The sequence below is a fragment of the Nyctibius grandis genome, chromosome W, assembly GCF_013368605.1.
Source record: "Nyctibius grandis isolate bNycGra1 chromosome W, bNycGra1.pri, whole genome shotgun sequence".
Lineage (NCBI taxonomy): Eukaryota > Metazoa > Chordata > Aves > Nyctibiiformes > Nyctibiidae > Nyctibius > Nyctibius grandis.
In genome coordinates this window covers 4,054,920-4,071,853 of record NC_090694.1, presented here as the reverse complement: position 1 = coordinate 4,071,853, position 16,934 = coordinate 4,054,920, and the positions used below count along the sequence as shown (strand labels likewise).

General features: G+C 45.7%; 1 protein-coding gene across 1 annotated transcript in view; it reads right to left on the bottom strand.

Moving 5' to 3' along the window:
• The window catches only part of LOC137675742 (small glutamine-rich tetratricopeptide repeat-containing protein beta-like), an 80,010-nt gene extending 63,863 nt beyond the window's left edge, over positions 1–16,147 (bottom strand). The window contains exon 1 of the mRNA XM_068421941.1: positions 16,048–16,147. Within this exon, the coding sequence (XP_068278042.1) occupies positions 16,048–16,147 (100 nt within the window). The remainder of the gene's footprint in view (positions 1–16,047) is intronic.
• Positions 16,148–16,934: the final 787 nt, after the last annotated feature.

The following is a 16,934-nucleotide window of genomic DNA, read 5'->3' as shown; positions in this document are numbered from 1 at the left end:
TACAGATCTTGTTTTTCTTTATATGACTTAATAGGAAGCCACTGCCTATAGTGCCAATTTTTCCCTCAGACTTATTTTCACCTGAAGGCATTCCCTTTCCTGAATGCCTCACCTCATTTTTAGTTTTGCATAAATTTAAAATAGAAACCCTCCTTTATCTTTCTCAATGCATTAAGTCTGTGACATCAACTCTCTATCATACAGGAGATTTTTGCAAAGGGCAGCAGTGCAAATTATGCTTAAACAAAATAATCCTGAGGATAGTTCCTGGATGAGGGAAAGGCTGTGGGTGTTGTCTACCTGGACTTTAGTAAAGCCTTTGACACAGACTCCCACAGAATTCTCCTGGAGAAACTGGCTGCTCATGGCTTGGATGGGCATACGCTTCGCTGGATAAAAAACTGGCTGGATGGTCAGGCCCAAAGAGTTGTGGTGAATGGAGTTAAATCCAGCTGGCGGCCGGTCACAAGTGGTGTTCCCCAGGGCTCAGTGTTGAGACCAGTTCTCTTTAATATCATCTTTATCAATGATCTGGACGAGGGGATCGAGTGCACCCTCAGTAAGTTCGCAGATGACACCAAGTTAGGCAGGAGTGTTGATCTGCGGGAGGGTAGGAAGGCTCTGCAGAGGGATCTGGACAGACTATATCAATGGGCCGAGGCCAATTGCATGAGGTTCAACAAGGCCAAGTGTCAGGTCCTGCACTTGGGACACAACAACCTCATGCAATGCTACAGGCTTGGGGAAGAGTGGCTGGAAAGCTGCCTGGCAGAAAAGGACCTAGGGGTGTTGATCAATGGCTGGCTGAATATGAGCCAGCAGTGTGCCCAGGTGGCCAAGAAGGCCAACAGCATCCTGGCTTGTATCAGAAATAGTGTGGCCAGCAGGATTAGGGAAGTGATCCTCCCCCTGTACTCAGCACTGGTGAGGCTGCACCTTGAATACTGTGTTCAGTTTTGGGCCCCTCACTACAAGAAAGATATTGAGGTGCTGGAGTGAGTCCAAAGAAGGGCAAGGAAGTTGGTGAAGGGTCTGGAGAACAAGTCCTCTGAGGAGCAGCTGAGGGAACTGGGGTTGTTTAGCCTGGAGAAAAGGAGACTCAGGGGAGAGCTTATCCCTCTCTACAACTACCTGAAAGGAGGTTGTAAGCAAGGTGGTTATCGGTCTCTTTTCCCAGGTAACAAGCGATAGGACGAGAGAAAACGGCCTCAAGTTGCACCAGGGGAGGTTTAGATTGGATATGAGGAAAAATTTCTTCACTGAAAGGATTATCAAGCATTGGAACAGGCTGCCCCAGGAAGTGGTAGAGTCATCATCCCTGGAGGTATTTAAAAGCTGTGTAGACACGGCATTTAGGGACATGGTTTATTGGTGGACTTGGCAGTGTTAGGTTAATGGTTGGACTCGATGAAAGGTCCTTTCCAACCAAAACGATTCTGTGATAGTATTATTACCAGTATGCATTTCCATGAAAGAATCAGTTGTTACAGTGAACTCCCACTTTTCTCCTTTAACTGAAAAACTGAATTTATAATCCTTATAATCTATCCCAGGCATAACAAAATTAGGAACTCTTAGGGGATGAATCTGTAGGTTATAATAATGTCCTGGTTTGGCCTAAACCAGGCCGATTTTCCTTTCAGTGATTTTTACTTTCAGCTAAGTCTCCTCTAAATAACTGCACTTTCTGAAACTAACTGCATGTTTTTGCAGACAGTGTCTGCTTCCAGGACTGATAACGCTCGAAGTTTGTAGTTATCGCTGAGGCACCGGTAGGGATGTTGTGCAGTAAGGCTCTTGCTGTACTTTTTTCTTAGAGAAACCAAGGTCACCGCTGGATTCCTCACTGCTTACAAGTGAAAAGCTGAAGGGGGGGGGGGTCGCAGCTGCAGGGGGGAGCAGACAGGGCAGGTGACCCAAAATTGACCAACGAGGGTATTCCATCCCATACACGTCATTCTCGGTATAAAGCGGGGGGATCACGAGGGTCTCTCCCCTCTTGCTCGCTCTTGCTCTTTCTGCTATGGCCGGTGTCCAAGGAGGACTCTGTCTGTTTTCCTGCTGCCCCCGATCCTGATCTGTGCATCCCTGAATCCAGCTCTCGACCGTCGCTAGGCCCAGCCTGGGCCTTCCCGGAGCCTGCCCTGCAGTGCCGGTGGTGACGTTGCTGACATCGGGGGAGCTCGATCTTGGTTTTGTATATATATTTGTATATATTTGATTATTCCAATATTATCATTATACTCTTTTTCATTATTATAGGTTTATTAAAACTGTTTTAACTTTCCAACCCGTAAGTCTCTCTCCCTTTTCCCTTTCCCTTTCCCTTCGGGTGGGGGGGGGAGGGTTAACAGAGAGCGTCTGCTGCAGGTTTAATTGCCAGCCCAGCTTTAAACCGTGACAGATTTATTGGCGCCCAACGTGGGGCACGAGAGAAGCTCCAACAGGTTGCTCTGATAAGTCGAATCCCGGCTCCGGCGGGAGGAGACCTGGAGAGCTCAGCTGAGAGAGTATCAGATTTCTTCCTTTGAGATTTACGAGGGGTTGGAAATTAAAACAGATAGCGAAGATGCTGATGTCATTTTTGAATGCTGTGTTATCTCATCTCTTTATAAAGCCTTTTACAGAGTTAAGTGTAATGATACCTTACTTGCCGTATGCGCTGTTTGTTACTGTTTATGTGCAGTTTATCACTGCTGGGCACTGGTCAATGTGCATTGTTTTGTTATGGCGTTTCATACTGATTTATGTCGTGATAAACTGGGCTGTTACTATTCTGACCGCGGTAGCAGCGATTTTATCTGCGGGCTCCGGGCGTCCTTTAGCTGATTGTGTTAATGATTACACTTCCAGTTTTACTTCGGGAAATAGTACCTTCTCCTTTTCTGCCAAGCTGATTCCTCTAGATTTTGTGAAATTCGGATGGTGCTGTCTAGGTGGCATGTTTTTATTTTCGGTTGTCCTGAATGTGTTTCTGATGTGGGATAAGATTAAATATCGGTGCAGGGACAGTTGTAGATGTTGTGCAGCCACCTCAGATCCTACAGCGTGTGCTGCCGCTACAGCCACTAAATCCACTGAAACCTCGGCAGCCTGTACCACAGCTGCTACACCCCCCAAGATGGCCACTGCAGCTACTCAGACTCTAACGAGTCTCAGCACTCCCACGACAGCCACTGCATCTACTCAGAGTCCAGCATCTAACGAATCTGTACCAATTGCTCCTGTAACCAGGAAGAAATACAGAAAGAAATCAGCTCGTGAAGAGGAGGATGATGACTCAGAGCCTTCTAAGGCAGAGCCATCACATGACCCAGGTGAGGGCCCTTCTCAGGCAGAGTCAGGGCCCGACACAGATGGGGGTTCCCTTGATCGTCATTTTAAAGCAGACCCATCACAGAAGAAAGGTCGTTCTAAAGCAGAACTATCACAGGAGGAGGACTCGGATGTAGAGATAACCTACCACTCCTTATCCCTGAAGGACCTGAGAAATATAAGGAAAGACTTCAGCCGTTATGACGGTGAGCCTATTATTACCTGGTTGCTCCGATGCTGGGATAATGGGGCGGATAGCATGCAATTAGATGGCAGAGAAGCTAGACAGTTGGGATCCCTGTCCAGAGATGGTGGTATTGATAAGGCGCTTGCAAGAAAGTCAAACACTATCAGTCTCTGGAGGCGACTCTTGTCAGCTGTAAAGAGCAGGTATCCCTATAAAGATGATGTTATGAGCCACCTGAGCAAATGGACCACTATAGAAAAAGGTATTAACTACCTTAGACAACTAGCTGTGCAAGAGATCATTTATAGACACCCACGGGAAATTGTAGATCCTGTAGATCCTGATGAAGTGGAATGCAACCGATCCATGTTCCGGAAGGTTGTGAAGAATGCTCCACCGACATATACGCATACATTGTCAATATTAGTCTGGGGAGAAAATGCTATGGCACGACCTAGTGTGGATGAAATGGCTAACTGTATGCGACAGTATGAAGATAGTATTTCTTCCCCACTGCAGGCCCGTGTCTCGGCTGTGGAAAAACTGACAAAGGAAAACAAGGACTCATTTAAACAACTGTCAGACAAACTGTCCAGGATCGAGAATAAACTTGACTCTCTACCTACTCAGGCACGCGTTGCAGCTGTTAAGAGAAAACGCCCTCCTACAGGACCAGCTCAAAGGAAACGGAACACATCACGAGGTATCCTGTGGTTTGCCCTGCGTGGTTATGGGGAAGACATGAACAGATGGCATGGACAACCTACCAGTACCCTACAGGCACGAGTACGTGAGTTGCAAGCTAAAAGAAATACCAGAGAGAATTTTTCTAGGAGGATGGCTGCTCCAGTTACCAGTGAGCAGGACCCCAATCAGGGTAGATGGGCCTCAAATTCCTTTTTCCAAAGTGTGAATAGGAGAAATGAAGGTCCAGTCCCTGTGAGCAGCACAAATCCATTTCTTGATTAGGGGGGCCCTGCCTCCAGCCAGGTGGAGGAAAGGGACAACAGAGTTTATTGGACTGTGTGGATTCGATGGCCTGGCACATCAAAACCACAAAGGTATCGAGCCTTGGTAGACACTGGTGCACAGTGCACCCTAATGCCATCGGATCATAAAGGGGCAGAACCTATCAGTATTTCAGGAGTAACAGGAGGATCTCAAGTGTTATCTGTATTGGAGGCCGAAGTGAGCCTAACTAAAAATGAATGGAAAAAGCACCCCATTGTGACTGGCCCAGATGCTCCGTGCATCCTTGGCATAGACTACCTCAAGAGAGGGTATTTTAAGGACCCAAAAGGGTATAGATGGGCCTTTGGTGTAGCAGCTGTAGAGACTGAGGACATTAAACAGCTGTCTACCTTGCCTGGCCTCTCAGAGGATCCTTCTGTTGTGGGGTTGCTGAAGGTGGAAGAACAACAGGTGCCAATTGCTACTACCACGGTGCACCGACGACAATATCGCACCAATCGAGACTCCCTGATCCCCATTCATAAACTGATTAGACAATTAGAAAATCAAGGAGTGATTAGTAAGACTCGCTCACCCTTTAATAGTCCTATATGGCCAGTGCGAAAGTCTGATGGAGAATGGAGATTAACTGTGGACTATCGTGGCCTAAATGAAGTTACGCCACCACTGAGTGCTGCTGTGCCAGACATGCTAGAACTTCAATACGAACTGGAGTCAAAGGCAGCCAAGTGGTACGCCACCATAGACATTGCTAATGCATTTTTCTCTATTCCTTTGGCACCAAAGTGCAGGCCACAGTTTGCTTTCACCTGGAGAGGTATCCAGTACACCTGGAATCGACTGCCCCAGGGGTGGAAACACAGTCCTACTATTTGCCATGGACTGATCCAGACTGCACTAGAAAAGGGTGGATCTCCAGAACATTTGCAATACATTGATGACATCATTGTATGGGGTGATACAGCAGCAGAAGTTTTTGACAAAGGGGAGAAAATAATCCAAATTCTTCTGAAAGCTGGTTTTGCCATAAAAAGAGGCAAGGTCAAGGGACCTGCCCGGGAGATCCAGTTTTTAGGGATTAAATGGCAAGATGGGCGTCGCCAGATCCCGATAGAGGTGATCAACAAAATAACAGCTATGTCCCCACCTACTAACAAAAAGGAAACACAAGCCTTCTTAGGCGTTGTGGGTTTCTGGAGAATGCATATTCCAGATTACAGCCAGATTGTACGCCCTCTTTATCAAGTGACCAGAAAGAAGAATGATTTTCAGTGGGGTCCTGAACAACGACAGGCCTTTGAACAGATTAAACAAGAGATTGTGCATGCAGTAGCCCTTGGACCAGTCCGTACGGGACAAGATGTTAAAAATGTGCTCTACACCTCAGCTGGGGACAATGGTCCTACCTGGAGCCTCTGGCAGAAAGTACCAGGGGAGACTCGAGGTCGACCCCTAGGATTTTGGAGTCGAGGATACAAGGGCTCCGAGGCCAATTACACCCCAACTGAAAAAGAGATACTGGCAGCATATGAAGGAGTTAGAGCTGCTTCAGAGGTAATTGGTACTGAAGCACAACTTCTCCTGGCACCCCGATTACCAGTACTAGGCTGGATGTTCAAGGGTAAGGTTCCTACTACTCATCATGCAACTGATGCTACATGGAGTAAATGGATTGCATTAATTACACAGAGGGCTCGAATAGGAAACCCTAATCGCCCAGGAATCTTAGAAGTGATCATGGACTGGCCAGAAGGCAAAGACTTCGGAATGCCACCAGAAAAGGAGGTGACACGTGCTGAAGAAGCCCCACCATATAATGAACTACCAGAGGATGAGAAGCAGTATGCCCTGTTCACCGATGGATCCTGCCGTCTTGTAGGGAAGCATCGGAAGTGGAAAGCTGCTGTATGGAGTCCCATACGACGAGTCACAGAAGCCACAGAAGGACAAGGTGAATCAAGTCAATTTGCAGAGGTAAAAGCCATCCAGCTGGCTCTAGACATTGCTGAACGAGAAAAGTGGCCAAGGCTGTATCTTTATACTGACTCATGGATGGTGGCAAATGCCTTGTGGGGGTGGTTAAAGCAGTGGAAGCGAAGCAACTGGCAGCGTAAAGGTAAACCTATTTGGGCTGTTGAACTGTGGCAAGACATTGCTACTCGGCTAGAGAAACTAGTCGTGAAGGTACGTCATGTAGATGCTCACGTACCTAAAAGTCGGGCAACTGAGGAACATCGAAACAACCAACAAGCAGATCAGGCTGCTAAAGTGTTCCAAATAGATTTGGACTGGGAACATAAAGGTGAACTATTTTTAGCTCGGTGGGCTCATGACACTTCAGGTCATCAAGGAAGAGATGCAACATACAGATGGGCTCGTGACCGAGGGGTGGACTTAACTATGGACTCTATTGCACAGGTTATCCATGATTGTGAAACATGCGCCGCAATTAAGCAAGCCAAACGGTTAAAACCTTTGTGGTATGGGGGGCGGTGGTTGAAATATAAATATGGGGAGGCCTGGCAAATTGACTATATCACACTCCCTCAAACCCACCAGGGTAAACGTTATGTGCTTACCATGGTGGAGGCAACCACCGGATGGCTGGAAACATACTCTGTGCCCCATGCCACTGCCCGGAACACTATTCTGGGCCTTGAAAAGCAAATCTTGTGGCGACACGGCACGCCAGAGAGAATTGAGTTGGACAATGGGACTCATTTCAAAAACAGTCTCATAGATAACTGGGCCAAAGAGCATGGCATCGAATGGGTATATCATATCCCCTATCATGCACCAGCATCTGGGAAAATTGAACGGTATAATGGGCTGTTAAAAACTACCCTAAAAGCAATGGGGGGTGGAACCTTTAAAAACTGGGATAAGCATTTGGCACAAGCTACCTGGCTAGTTAACACCAGAGGATCCATCAACCGAGCTGGCCCTGCTCAGTCAGATCTTTTACATACAGTAGAAGGGGATAAAGTCCCTGTGGTGCATGAAAGGAATCTGTTGGGAAAAACTGTCTGGGTTCTTCCTGCTACGGGCAAAGGTAAACCCATTCATGGGATTGCTTTTGCTCAAGGACCTGGATGTACTTGGTGGGTGATGCTGCAGGATGGTGGAGTCCGATGTGTCCCTGAAGGTGATCTGATCTTGGGTGAGAATACTTAATTCTGAACTGCATGATGTTAATTGCTGCATAATACTAACAGTGTTCATAAGTGTCTTTCAGGTTAAGACAGTGGTGACGAGACCAGAGCTAACTGCAAGTGGCGTCCAGTAACCTCCTCAAGACTGACATCTTTAACCTGCAACCCGTGGGCATGAACTGTGACAAAACTCATACCATGTCTCCTGCCCTGAGAGACTCCTAGCCAGATGGAAACCCACAATCCTGAACTAAATGAACTTGATGAACTTTTTTTTTCTGTATAGAGATGAATCATAAACTAATGTTATCTGTATATATTTTAAAATGAAAAGTTAGTGGTGATCTGAGTATGACGTGAATGGTATGGAATAAGGGGTGGAATGTCCTGGTTTGGCCTAAACCAGGCCGATTTTCCTTTCAGTGATTTTTACTTTCAGCTAAGTCTCCTCTAAATAACTGCACTTTCTGAAACTAACTGCATGTTTTTGCAGACAGTGTCTGCTTCCAGGACTGATAACGCTCGAAGTTTGTAGTTATCGCTGAGGCACCGGTAGGGATGTTGTGCAGTAAGGCTCTTGCTGTACTTTTTTCTTAGAGAAACCAAGGTCACCGCTGGATTCCTCACTGCTTACAAGTGAAAAGCTGAAGGGGGGGGGGTCGCAGCTGCAGGGGGGAGCAGACAGGGCAGGTGACCCAAAATTGACCAACGAGGGTATTCCATCCCATACACGTCATTCTCGGTATAAAGCGGGGGGATCACGAGGGTCTCTCCCCTCTTGCTCGCTCTTGCTCTTTCTGCTATGGCTGGTGTCCAAGGAGGACTCTGTCTGTTTTCCTGCTGCCCCCGATCCTGATCTGTGCATCCCTGAATCCAGCTCTCGACCGTCGCTAGGCCCAGCCTGGGCCTTCCCGGAGCCTGCCCTGCAGTGCCGGTGGTGACGTTGCTGACATCGGGGGAGCTCGATCTTGGTTTTGTATATATATTTGTATATATTTGATTATTCCAATATTATCATTATACTCTTTTTCATTATTATAGGTTTATTAAAACTGTTTTAACTTTCCAACCCGTAAGTCTCTCTCCCTTTTCCCTTTCCCTTTCCCTTCGGGTGGGGGGGGGAGGGTTAACAGAGAGCGTCTGCTGCAGGTTTAATTGCCAGCCCAGCTTTAAACCGTGACAAATAATCACAGAATCACAGAATGTTAGGGATTGGAAGGGACCTCGAAAGATCATCTAGTCCAATCCCCCTGCCAGAGCCGGATTACCTAGACCATATCACACAGGAACACATCCAGGCGGGTTTTGAACGTCTCCAGAGAAGGAGACTCCACAACCTCTCTGGGCAGCCTGTTCCAGTGTTCAGTCACCCTCACTGGAAAGAAGTTTTTCCTCATATTTATGCGGAACCTCCTGTGTTCCAGCTTGCACCCATTGCCCCTTGTCCTGTCAAGGGATGTCACTGAGAAGAGCCTGGCTCCATCCTCATGACACTTGCCCTTTACATATTTATAAACATTAATGAGGTCACCCCTCAGTCTCCTCTTCTCTAAGCTAAAGAGACTCAGCTCCCTCAGCCTCTCCTCATAAGGGAGATGTTCCGCCCCCTTAATCATCTTCGTGGCTCTGCGCTGGACTCTCTCTAGCAGTTCCCTGTCCTTCTTGAACTGAGGGGCCCAGAACTGCACACAATATTCCAGATGCGGCCTCACCAGGGCAGAGTAGAGGGGGAGGAGAACCTCTCTTGACCTGCTAACCACACCCCTTCTAATACACCCCAGGATGCCATTGGCCTTCTTGGCCACAAGGGCACATTGCTGGCTCATGGTCATCCTGCTGTCCACTAGGACCCCCAGGTCCTTTTCCCCTACGCTGCTCTCCAACAGGTCTGTCCCCAACTTGTACTCATACATGGGGTTGTTCTTGCCCAGATGCAGGACTCTACACTTGCCCTTGTTATATTTCATTAAGTTTCTCCCCGCCCAACTCTCCAGCCTGTCCAGGTCTCTCTGAATGGCTGCGCAGCCTTCCGGTGCGTCAGCCACTCCTCCCAGTTTTGTGTCATCAGCGAACTTGCTGACAGTGCACTCTATTCCCTCATCCAAGTCATTAATGAATATATTGAATAACCACTGCTTAACATGCAAGCCAACAATAGAAACCTGTGTAAAAATAAACATAGCCAAAGCTGAAACTTTTCCAAATCAGAAAATGTATTAAGTTGTGACAAGATCAGTAACTACCCTGTTTTAACGTGAAGTAAAAACCTGATCCCAGTAAAGTCAAAGGGGTGAAGATTTGTTTTTGTCTGAAAAGTGTCTCAAGAGACTCAGCTGCCAGCATCTCACAGAATCACAGAATGTTAGGGATTGGAAGGGACCTCGAAAGATCATCTAGTCCAATCCCCCTGCCGGGGCAGGATTGCCTAGACCATATCACACAGGAACGCGTCCAGGCGGGTTTTGAATGTCTCCAGAGAAGGAGACTCCACAACCTCTCTGGGCAGCCTGTTCCAGTGTTCAGTCACCCTTACAGTAAAGAAGTTTTTCCTCAAATTTAAGTGGAACCTCCTGTGCTCCAGCTTGCACCCATTGCCCCTTGTCCTGTCAAGGGATGTCACTGAGAAGAGCCTGGCTCCATCCTCTTGACACTTGCCCTTTACATATTTATAAACATTAATGAGGTCACCCCTCAGTCTCCTCTTCTCTAAGCTAAAGAGACCCAGCTCCCTCAGCCTCTCCTCATAAGGGAGATGTTCCACTCCCTTAATCATCTTCGTGGCTCTGCGCTGGACTCTCTCTAGCAGTTCCCTGTCCTTCTTGAACTGAGGGGCCCAGAACTGGACACAATACTCCAGATGCGGCCTCACCAGGGCAGAGTAGAGGGGGAGGAGAACCTCTCTCGATCTGCTGACCACACCCCTTCTAATACACCCCAGGATGCCATTGGCCTTCTTGGCCACAAGGGCACACTGCTGGCTCATGGTCATCCTGTTGTCCACTAGGACCCCCAGGTCCCTTTCTCCTACGCTGGTCTCCAACAGCTCTGTCCCCAACTTGTACTGGTACATGGGGTTGTTCTTGCCCAGATGCAGGACTCTACACTTGCCCTTGTTATATTTCATTAAATTTCTCCCCGCCCAACTCTCCAGCCTGTCCAGGTCTCTCTGAATGGCTGCGCAGCCTTCCGGCATCTCAGCCACTCCTCCCAGTTTTGTGTCATCAGCGAACTTGCTGACAGCACACTCTAATCCCTCATCCAAGTCATTAATGAATATATTGAATAGAACTGGTCCCAGAACCGACCCTTGCGGAACTCCGCTAGACACAGACCTCCAACTGGACTCTGTCCCGCTGACCACTACTCTCTGGCTTCTTTCCTTCAGCCAGTTTACAATCCACCTCACTACCCGATCATCCAGACCACACTTCCCCAGTTTAGCTGCGAGGATGCTGTGGGAGACCGTGTCAAACGCTTTACTGAAATCGAGATAGACCACATCCACAGCTTTACCATCATCTATCCACCGGGTAACATCCTCATAAAAGGCTATCAAGTTGGTTGAGCAAGACTTCCCCTTGGTGAAGCCATGCTGAGTGCCCCTAATGATCCCCCTATCCTTGATGTGCCTAGAGACAGCACCAAGGACAAGTTGCTCCATCACCTTTCCGGGGATGGAGGTGAGGCTGACCGGTCTATAGTTACCCGGGTCCTCCTTCCTGCCCTTTTTGAAGACTGGAGTGACATTCGCTTTCCTCCAGTCCTCAGGCACCTCTCCCGTTGCCCACGACTTAGCAAAGATGATGGAGAGTGGCCTAGCAATGACTTCCGCCAGCTCCCTCAGCACCCGCGGGTGCATCCCATCAGGGCCCATGGATTTATGGACATCCAGGTTGCTTAATTGGTCCCTGACCCAGCCCTCATCTACCAAGACAGATTCCTCCTCTATCCTGACTTCTTCTGAGGCCGCAGGGGTCCAGGGCTCCTCAGGACAGCCTCCAACAGTATAGACAGAGGCAAAGAAGGCATTCAGTAACTCCGCCTTCTTTTTATCCTCTGTCTCCAGGACCCCCACCTCATTCATCAGTGGGCCTACATTGCCTCTAGTGTTGGCTTTACCTGCAATGTATTTGAAGAAGCCCTTTCTGTTGTCCTTGACCTCTCTTGCAAGGTTTAATTCCAAGGAGGCCTTAGCTTTCCTAGTTGCCTCCCTACATCCTCTGACAACAGACTTATATTCCTCCCAAGTGGCCAGCCCCTCCTTCCACGATCTGTACACCTTCTTCTTCCACTTGAGTTTGCCCAGCAGTTCCCTGTTCAACCATGCAGGTCTCTTGGTCCCCTTCCTTGACTTCCTACCTGCTGGGATGCTCTGATCTTGAGCTCGGAAGAAGCAGTCCTTGAACGCTAACCAACTATCTTGGGCCCCCTTACCTTCTAGTACCCTGTCCCATGGGATTTCCCCTAGCAATTGCTTGAAAAGGCCAAAGTTGGCCCTCCTGAAGTTCAGGGTTGTGATTCTGCTAGCTATTCTGTTCCTGCCACATGAGATCCTGAACTCTACCATCTCATGGTCGCTACAACAAAGGCTGCCCTCAACCTTCACCTCTTCAACCAGACCCTCCTTGTTAGTGAGGATAAGATGCAGCAGCGCTCCTCTCCTAGTTGGCTCATCCACCATTTGCATCAGAAAGTTATCATCAATGCACTGGAGGAACCTCCTGGACTGAGGATGGCTGGCTGAGTAGGCCTCCCAGCAAATATCAGGGTAGTTGAAATCCCCCACAACAACCAGGCCCTGTAATTGCGAGACTGCTCTCAGCTGCCTGTAGAAGGCCTCATCACCGTCCTCATCCTGATCCGGTGGCCTGTAATAGACACCCACAACAGTATCACCCCTGCCAGCCTGCCCCTTAATTCATACCCACAAACTCTCAACTCGCTCCTGATCCGCCTCTGGACAGAACTCAATACATTCTAGCTGCTCACTCACATAAAGAGCAACTCCACCACCTCTCCTTAGCGGCCTGTCTTTCCTGAACAGGACATAGCCATCCATGACCACATTCCAGTCATGCGAGGCGTCCCACCATGTCTCTGTAATTGCCACTAGATCATAGCCCCCCGACCGAACACGGATTTCTAACTCCTCCTGCTTATTCCCCATGCTGCGTGCATTGGTGTACAGGCATTTCAGGGAGCGAGCTGGGCACAGCGGTTTCATCCCAGATTCACCCCCTGACTTCACCCCAGGGGGATGGGGGGCCTCCTGGTCTACCTCAACACTAGAGCATTGCCCCAGTGGTGCAAGCCCAGCTACAACCCCATCCCCCTTCGAATCTAGTTTAAAGCTCTCCGAATGAGCCCTGCTAATTCCTGTCCCAGAACCCTTTTGCCCCTACGACATAAACCTTTCCCATGTATCACTGTCACGCCTGTTGCCTTATAAAACCAGCCATTATCAAAGAACCCAAAGCCCTGCCTGTAGCACCAGTCTCGTAGCCAGGCGTTAATAGCGAGAATCTCACTATCCCATTATCAAAATGAGGTGCTGTCAGCTGTCGCAAGCTCAAAGTCATCAGTAAATTGTGAAAGACTTGCTGTACCATATGACCTATTAATCTAAGATTTTTCCTGTGTCTGATTTCAGAGGCCAAAGCTATCTGTTCTCCCTATTACCTCCATCATCACACACACTTTCAGAAGTCTATGCAGTTGCTGAAGCTTGTACTGACCACCTTGCAAACCAGTACAGATACCTACCCCCCTGTTGAACAACCGGGGCTCGCACAAACACCTACTACCTGGCAACAAGAGCACTTGGGCTATGCTGGAGCCCAGCTCAGCATCCTCAGCACCACACAGCTCCAGGATCTTTTGCACAAGCTGCAAGCAACATCAAGGCATCACAGCACACATGCAGGCTGTTGATCACTGAATAATTAATATTAATTGGGCTGCCGATGCTCCTTTAGTACTCGATATCATCTTGCTTCATTTTACACATAACCTTCCCCCATCTCAAGTATTACATGCATCCCTCACCTTAAAGGGTGCATCCTACAGTTTTGGAAACACTGCCTTAGAGAAATTCATTGCGGTACACTGAACTCAGAAGAAAGAAAAAAATAAATCACAGCCTTGTGCATGTTGTAGGGAGTTTCTGCTTTAATCCCACAGAAATAGGTGCTATAGACAAGAAAAAAACCTAGAAACTGTAAACAGGAAAGGGAAATAACTGCCATTTAAACACACTATCTAAAATATAACTTGAAAGAAGTGAAGTTGCTAGTTCATACAATAGTGTTGAGCATTAACCACCTGAGATCTATCTCACTGCTCTAGATCCTAGATTATTGGGAATATATTTCTCCAGTCTACCTTCCGATTACTCTGTTTTCTCAAATTAAGACATTTTTATTCATCAAGTAAGTACAAAATTCCTAGAGGAAATTTACACTATCATTGACATAATTTTATAATTCAAACATGCAGAATGCAGGTTATCAATCTAAATGGACTTTGAATACATGCTAGATTTCTATTTTTATAAAGTCTAAATTTTATTTATAATGTTCTAGCTTTTTTTTATTTTCTGGGGAATGGGAACTGTTTAAATTACTTCTTGGCACGTACATTTAATCATACAGTGTTTTTTTTTATCTTTTCATAGGCACCAAGAAGGTACATAAGGTACCAATGAAAAATATCAGTCATTCTTTAATCCCTTATATCTCCACCTAACATTAACCACTTCAATGGGTGGGATTTGGGCTATTGCTATTCCACATGCACTGAAGATATTTTGCACAACTGAGTCAATTATTCAGAATGCCTGCCTCTGATCCTCTAACACATAGCATATGGTATCAACACTTTTGGCAGGGTACAGCTCTAAAGTTAGGATTTCATTTCTGTATTAAAATGGTATTTTTTACATCAGCATTTAAGCACAACTCAAGTTTTATAATATTTTTTGTTCAGAAAACAGAATCTTAAAATTGTTCATACCTTCATATAGACATTGGCCAAGGCTGCTCTAAGATATGTAATCAGGTAAACCTTTATAGTCACAACCCAATGTTTATCAGTTTTATTATAAAAACAAAAGGAATATCTTCATTTCTCATTATATGATTTCCAAAAACATTGCTTTCTTTCTGAACACCATCATAACCTGATACAGGTTAAATTCATAGATACCACTTTTCAAATCTACAAAATGCTCCAGATTCTGATGTAAAACCAAATCTTTTTGTTTTTATTCTTTTGGAAATATCCTTTGAATATCATGGTATAAATGTTTCTTTCTTGCTTACATTAGTGAACAACTGCACTGTAAAACCAATAGACACTGGAAGGAAGAACATTCCAGCTTTATCTTTTTAAGTTTATGCCTCTGAGAAGCAGGACTTGCTTTGCACCTGTGGAAAGTCTGCTCCGCACACCTCAGATTTCAGGTAACTCAATGATCAACTGCCTGGATGTTGTCTATTGCACTGCTGGTCCTAGACTTCCCCCTCTTACCTCCAAATTCCTCCTCTGGTTGAGTCATACAACCAAAGACTGCTTGAAACAGTGCACAGGTCTTTTAAACAGATTCTATGAAAAGTTCATTGCAGAATTAAGACTCTCTTTGGTCTTCTCCTGCTTAATTCCACATTGTGATACCACCTCCCATGAAGTCTCCAGGAATTAGGGAAAAGGAATGAGAGCAATATGAATGAGAAAGATAGATACTATGAAGTTACAAAGACTTAATGAATGTCTGTCAACAGAGTAATACACACAGAAGCCCATCATTCTGTAGCTATGTCTTCTGTTAATAGAAACTACACCATACTAAAAATATTCACTACCACATGCTCTTTGGAATCACTATTCAAGTGAAAAAGCGATGCAAAGCATTTATTTTATTTTCTGTATTCTTAGGATCTCTTAGCTTGCCCTCATAAATTACACGGAATTCTTGCAAGTATAAAACAGGAGTTCTTCCCATATACCAAAACCGATATATGGTAATTGTTTTACTTCCTCCGTGGCCAGCACAGCTACCACCACACACAAAATGCAGAAAGAAACCAGAGAAGTAAAGTAAAAAAGAATCAGCTGGCAAAAAGTTGTGGGACACATACACAAACCATCCTATAGTCTGCATTATGGCACTGCCTAACTTGATGTGATTCAAAGTACCTGTTGCTCAAAATTAGGAAAGTACAAATTTCATAACTTTAGAACATTTTTTAAGTGAGAGATGTTTTAAAATTAATAATCTCAGAAATATTAAAATCGTGATCTTGTTCACAGATATGTGGTGGCAGTTTCAGTTAGGTCACTCCAGTTACTTTGATAATATACATCAAGCAATTTAACACATGTATGTATAATACCTACCCGTGCATTAGCACCTTTATCACTTACCTTCTAAGCTTTCTTGTTCATCTGGAGTGAAAGTATCCATCTGACTCTGCTCTCTCAAGAAATAGATGACTGCATAAACCAAGCGTTTGACTGATGACATTTTGAAATTGATGAATTTCTCCTATATCTTGCTTAAAATAAGAACAGGATCTCTTATTTTAAAAAAATTAAGAAAAGCTTTAGAATATGACATAACACCTGCTTTGGTGTCATGAATCCGTGAAATCCGTGAATTCCTTGAGTATTCCAACCTCCCACTGACCTCAGTAAGAAGTACACACAATACACAAAAACTTATCCTTCACCAGAAAGCCCAACAAAGCAATGCCTTGAAGCAAGTCATTAAATTGTATAGATTATAGAAAACTCCTGTAATCATTTAATTTAACTATCAGCAAAAGAGCACAGATTTCCTCAGATTCATTCCTGGGGGAAGAGTTCATCAAGGATAATTTAACAACTTTTTTTCTGAAGGACATAGTTTGGATTTTATTTTCCAAGACACATGCACTTTGAAGCAGGAACACTACTTAAGAAATGATCATTTAAAAAGCTGCATTGATAAATATAATGACATAATGAAACATGCTTTAATAAAAGCTATTCTATTTTCTGACATTGTGCTGCTGAATGATTTATATTCACTTTGGGAAAAAAACTGTGCCACTGTGACCTCAATGCACACTTGTGATTAGTGACACTACTGGCTCAGTCTAATTTGCATTCAGCATCAGCTGGGAGTTACATAACTTTGAGGAAAATTTTAGTTCCTGTTTTCCAAGTTATTTTTCCTTAAACCATTTCGATTTAAAAGGGCACAACCTTATCCAGTCGCCGGGGGAAAGCAGGTTAAAAAAAGAGCATAAAATGAATAGCAAGACCAGGGC